We start from the raw sequence: 6,325 nt of genomic DNA on the forward strand, positions 1-6,325 counted from the left end.
GACACCTACTAAGAAGGGCTCTCACTAGCTTAACTGGACTCAAATTTTAAAAAACAGTCTAGCAGTCATATCTACATAGGGGTCTCTCACACAAACCACACTTAAGGGAGAATCCTGCACTAAACTGCCTACCCGAACTGTGTTCCTCCCATGTGAGCCAGCCTTTATAAACGAGTTCCTGGTGTTTCAACCAATAAGACCAAGGCTTTCCTCATCTAATTAGAGCTGTATACCTATATTCCCATCAGCATTTTCACCAACCAATCAAAGCAGCTCCATTCTGATCAACCAGGACAGTGATTTTTTGTAACAATCAAACTGTAAAGATTTGGAGTCCTTATTTGCATGAGGACAGACCAATCAGGGACCCAGGACAGGGACTTGGGTCTATATCAGTCAGCTCACCTCTGGCACAGAGGTCGATTTCCCTTTTCACTGAAGACTGGAGGCTGGGCTTCCCCAGCTGGAGGTGAGCTGCTGAAGACATCCCCACACCAGGGAAGACAAGACCAGGCAGAAACGGAGTGGAGTTGTCTAGCTGGAGAGGGGTGCCCCAGTTTCACTGCCCTGCAGCTTCATAATGGAGTTGTAACACTAGTGAGCTATTTTTGCAGCCCTGCTCTATCACAATTGAGCTGTTTGCACTGAATAAAGTTGCCTTCTTCACTGCCCCCCAAATTGAGGATTCCTGTTGGTGTTGAATTGATGCCAGTGACCACTGGTTAACACTCCAGAGTCCTTAAATTCAAGAGCCACACAAACTCATGGAGATCCTTTAGAGCACTGCTATGCCATGGTTGGGGAGGCAGGGGCGGGTGCATATTTTGGGGGTGGATAGTCAAATGGTCAGAGTTCCAGGCTCATCAATCAGAACAGCTCTATCCCCTGTGTTATGGGTTGGGCTTCGAAGAAACACTGTTTAAAAGAAAGAATTCTGCAGCCTTTAAAGTTCGAAAGCCAAGAATCCAGTCCCTCATTTGCATGAGAAAACCAAGCAGGTAAATTGCTTCAGAAGCAGAAGCGATTTACCTAATGTCACACTGGAACACAGTGGTCAAGCAGGAGAACCTCCGTCTCTCAACCCGGGGCTAGGAGTTTCAACCTCCTGCTGCTGAGCCAAAACCAAGTTTGCAGAATGCCACACCTGTCCAGGGGTGGGGCCAGGGTAAAGTGACAATGAAAGGACAGACAAACTTCCACCTCTGAGAAGCAAGAACCCAAGTCCTGCGTGCTGTGCAGGAAGTGCCTCCGGCAGGTCAGAAGGTCCACATCCCAGAACAGGTGCCACCACCACGTGAGGTGAGCGGGTGTAGTGTGACTGAGGTCACACTGGCGACTATGCGGAGTTAAGCAAATGTGTGTTTATTGCTAACATGTTTTTCCTTTGACCCTCACATCCCACAAAGGGTAAGAATTGCTATCCCCAACTTACAAACAAGGAAACTGAAGCTAACAGATTTTTTTGAGGCCACTTAGGGTGTCACTATCAGAACTTTGACTTGGGGCTCCTAACTCCCCTGGAGGCTGTGTAGCATGGTGGAAGATGAGCTCCATGGAGCAGTCAGAAGTCCTGGTTATTGCTGTGTGGCCCTGGGCTAAACGCCTCACCTCACCATCAGCGTCCCAGCATTTCTTCCCTCCTCCCTTCACTCACTTGCTCTGAACCCTGGTCAAGGCACTTGCTCTCTCTGGGCTCAGCTCCTCAACAGTCCTAACAGTGTGAGATTCTAAATGAATTCAGGTGAGCTATGCCTCCCACCTCTGCCATGATCACCTCTCAGGGTGCCGTGAAGATCAAACGGAATATGCATAGAGGGTATTTTCTAACATAGAAATGCCTACATATGTAAGCTGGGTTGGTAAATTGGTCGGTTGTTTTCAACCAGAGATGCAGGGCCAGCTGGGCCAAGGGGAGACACAAGGATACCCTGCTGAGCTGTGCTGGTGATAAAAGGCATGTGTCCATCTATTTAAATCCCATTTTCTGCAATGCTGTCAGAATCAGAAGAAACCAGCAGATCAGTCCCAGAACACCCCCACCTTAGTGCTGCATGAGCTCTGTTCTTTTCTTTGTACTTGGAAAATGGCAATTCATCTCCTTAGACCTGGAGGCTACACCTCTGCACAAAAGACTAAAAAAGCCACTGTCCTTTTCAGAGTTGGGGGTAGGCTTAGTTTCACCACCCTACTATATAAGGGGGGATGCAAAAAAACCAGTTTATTCATAAAAATTGTGAATTTATTCTTACATGTTTAAACTTCAGTCACCCTCAAAGTACTCTCCATTTGATCCTCTATTTTCTACTGCTCAAAACAGTTTTGAGCTCATCAGTTTTGATGAACACTTAGTGGGTGTGGGTAGGTGTGCTGTGAATCACCCATTAAGAGATGGGCAAACACACTGAAAGAATCTTCAAAAAAATTCACTGAGGTCAAACGCAGCCTCTCACAACAATGCCAGCTGGTGCACTGATACAGATGGGTTCTTAGAACACTCACCTCGCAGGGGAAGCATGTGCTACAAGGGGCCCACCCTCCTGAAGATAATTCTGGGATTTTTGAGGGGTTCCCCCTCATACTCCTGGGAGGAAATAAGGTGCTCAGATTGCCAATGCTGAGCATTGTCTATAAATGAGCACAAAGAGCAGCAGAGCATGCTACTGAGGCTGCAAAAATTACTGGGGTATTTCTGTTTAAAGTTTTTAATCAGGTAGCAGGACTGGGAGAAGTCAGCCCTGGGCTCTGGGAAAGTTGCCCAGCAAAATACCTGGTGTTAACAACCAGAAACAGCACTTAATTTCCTTTTTAACACCTGCCCACTCAACAAACCAAAATTATTGTCAAGTTGCCTTTTATAAGTCAGAAGGCTGCTGGGGAGGCAGATGTACATAGGTTTGAATCCTGCCTGAGCCCCTTACCAGAGATAATAATGTGTACCTCACAGAAAAGAAGTAATGCAACCAACAGGTGGTACAAAATAGGTTCTAAAATCATCATCAAATCCTCTGACAGTCACCTGAAGTGGTGCCTCAAGGAAAGCCAAAAAACACCCAGACGCTTTAAGTTTGTGTGTGGCAAAAAACAAACAAAAAAAACCAACCTGTTCCTTTCACGAAATACCTTAAATTTACAAACCGAGCTATCTGTCTGCACGACTGCCAGGACGTCTCCCGCGGTCCCCATCACGGTCTCGGAGAACAGAGCACACTGGGAACCGGGGGTCGGGGAGGCGGTGTGCAGAGCTCAGGTTTGGCAGGGCGAGCGCTGCACCGGGAGAAGCCGAGGAGTTGATCCCACGCCAACTTGACCACGGACTCACTGTGTGAGGCCCACAAAGTCACTCAACGCCCCCCGCCCCCCGGGCTTCAAATTCCACAGGGAGCTATGCTTTTATGGAAAGGGGGAAAAGAATGGTAAAAACACAAATCCATGATAATGAAGAAATGGAAATATGCCTACGTCAGGGGTTAAAGAGGACTTTTGTAATGTTTACTTCACTAAAAAATAGAAGACTTGAAGGTAAATACGCCACAAATTTCAAAGTCAGCTGATGATACAGAGGTAGGTATACTACGCTTCAGAGTCCCCTGAATTTTGAGAAGGTCCTGGTTGACAGCCAATAGTAACTGAGCACAGGGCTGCCCGGTCGCTGCCCAGTCCCCCCCCACCGGCTCCTTTCCAGGACTCCGATCACTCCGAGGCTCCGCGGGGGTGGGGGGTGACCCACGCAAGGTCACGCAGGCTGCCCCGCCCGGGCTGGGAATGCCGGCCTGGGTCTCCCTGCCCCCGGGGACACAGGGCCGAGGTGGAACCGCGGGGACTCGCAGGATGCTCACGCTCAGCCCGGGATGCAGGCGGTCGTACTGCTCCGACACCCAGAAGCCGCGCCGGTCCTCCAGCGCGATGAAGGGCTGGTCGGGGAAGCGAGCGCGGAACTTCCTGAGGAAACCGCCCTCAAAGTCGGCTAGTACGCCGTCCAGGTCCACCAGCACCCGCAGGGCGCGGGCGCCTGGCCGGCCCGCCTGCCCACCCGCCGCCCAGCGCCGCCCGGCCGGGACCGCCGCTCCACGGGGCCACCGCGCGCACCAGCCACCCAGGCAGATCATGGCCTCTCAAGTCCTCTAGCCGCGGCCGGCGGAGCTGGGGCCGGCGGAGAGACTTGATGCGGGGAGGAGAAAGCTCTGGAGCCGGAGCGCGCGGGCAGGTGGGGGTTAGGGGTGGGGGGTCGCGGGGAACGAGCGCGCAGGCTCCAGCCCCAGAGCGAGGCTGCGGCGTGCACCTTACCCAGGCGCGTGGCCGCGCTGCCCTTCAAGGGACATGCGCCCGCGCGGAGACGGGGCCGGAGGAGCGTGGCTTCGAAGACAGACCTGCGTGCTGGACTGTCTCCGGAGCATCCACTCTCCAGCTCTCCACATATTCTCCCAGGCCCCTGGCCCTGGGTCCCCTCCTTCCACTGTAGCAGCGAGGATGGAGCAGGCCGTCGGAGCAAGCCTGTGTCCCTGAAACATTTATTGAGCACTTTTCCGCGAACAAAATAGGGTTCCTGACATCCTGAAACTTAGGTGTTGGAAGGAAAGACAGACAAAAAGCAAATATGCCTACAAAAACAGCCAAAATACTTCCAGGAAGTGTGAGTAGTGTGAAGGAACCAAACAGTGAATATCTGGGGAGAGGTTGATACTAGAACAAATACATACCTCGTAAACATCACAAAGCCTTAATAAAACTGGTATTTTAAAATAAATCTATAAATAAGCATGTTGTGATATACCCTGGAATGGGTTGATGGAGAGGTGGAGGGACTGGTGGGGTGGTTAGGAAAGGCCGGTTGTGGAAGGCGATGCTGAAGGAGACACACATGATGAGAAAGAACACGCAGAAACCCTGCAGGCGAGTGGTCCAGACAGCAGCAATGCTTGCTGAGTATCTCTGGTGTGCTTGATGGTGGATATCAAGTAGTGAACAAAGTCCTCACGCTCATGGAACTGACATTTTTGGATCTTTCTGGAAGTACGGTAAAGTGATCCAACCTGAGGTTAGAGAGACGGCCAGTAAGAAAGCAGTGTGGCAGTTGGGAAAGTACATGGGCTGTGGGGTCCCATGACCCATGCCACATAGTAAGTCTTCAGCACCCTAGCACAACTGGTCGCTCTAATGGCATCTCCTGAACTCAAGGGCGGAAATGGAGACCAGGATTGATTCATGCCTGCGTTCTGAGTGAATGAGTGCACAAGTGGAGGTGAAACCTGCAATAGCTCTTCCCTCTCCTTCTCTGACTTCCGACTAAAATTTCCTGCCATGCGTCTCCACCTTGATAGTCATTCTGTTCTATGACATCACTATAGAATAGAAAAAAAAGACATCACCTTATCTTTTTTCATAATTCTACTATAAAAATTTTGATACAGAAAAGTTTAAAGAACTGTACAATGCAGAGGAAAATGCTCACCACCTGGATTTTGTAGTTAACAGTTCACTATATTTCCTTTACTGTAGTCCATGCACCCTCCATCCACCCACCCATTGTCAGTCTGCTTTATTCTTCGGTGCACTTCAAAGCCATCTGCAGACAGCAGTGCCCATTGCCACCGAACACATCAGCCTATGTAGCCTTACTGAGGGCAATGTATTTAAAGGTAAATTTTACAAGTGAAATACACAAGTTTAACTTTATCATCCTATGGGTTTTGACAAATGCATCCCTAGCGAGATGCAGACCAGGGCTGTCGATGGAAGAATCTGCAGTGATGGGAAAGGTATGTGCTGTTCAGATGCAGTGGCCACTAGCCATTGTGCCTATCAAGTAATTGAAATGTGTCTCCTGTGACTGAGGAGCTAAATTTCCGATTGTATTTCACTTTAATAATTTAAATTTAAATAGCACTAGTGACCAGTGCCAACTTAGAACATCTCCAACTTCTTGGAAAGTTCCCTCCTACTCCTTCATCAGCCCTGTCTGCCACTGTTCTAATTTTTTTCAGCACAGATGAGTTTCGCATCTTCCAGAACTATAAAGGAATCATACGCTATGTACTTCCATGACTGACTTCCTTCACTCAACATGTTGTTGTATACATTGGAAGTTTGTATCTTTTATTGCTGAATTCATTTTCATTGTGTGAATATACCTCAGTTTACCCATTCTCTCATTGATGGACATTTAGCTGTTTCTGGTTTGGGGCAATTATGAATAGAGCTGCTATAAACATTCATACAAGTCTTTTTGTGGATGCATTTTTTTTCTCTTGGGTAAACACCTAAGACTGGATTGCTGAGTAACAGAACAGGTATAAGTTTAGTGTTACAAGAAACTGCAAGTCATTCT

At 48.9% G+C, this 6,325-nt stretch overlaps 1 protein-coding gene across 2 annotated transcripts in view; it reads right to left on the minus strand.

Moving 5' to 3' along the window:
- Positions 1-4,106, minus strand: part of NT5M (5',3'-nucleotidase, mitochondrial) — a 43,913-nt gene extending 39,807 nt beyond the window's left edge. For both annotated transcript variants that reach the window (XM_045824490.1, XM_045824489.1), the window contains exon 1: positions 3,837-4,106. In XM_045824490.1, the coding sequence (XP_045680446.1) occupies positions 3,837-4,106 (270 nt within the window). The remainder of the gene's footprint in view (positions 1-3,836) is intronic.
- Between the last annotated feature and the right edge of the window lie 2,219 nt (positions 4,107-6,325).

This window comes from Phyllostomus hastatus, unplaced genomic scaffold (genome assembly GCF_019186645.2).
Source record: "Phyllostomus hastatus isolate PE091 unplaced genomic scaffold, TTU_PhHast_1.1 phas_scaffold_55, whole genome shotgun sequence".
Lineage (NCBI taxonomy): Eukaryota > Metazoa > Chordata > Mammalia > Chiroptera > Phyllostomidae > Phyllostomus > Phyllostomus hastatus.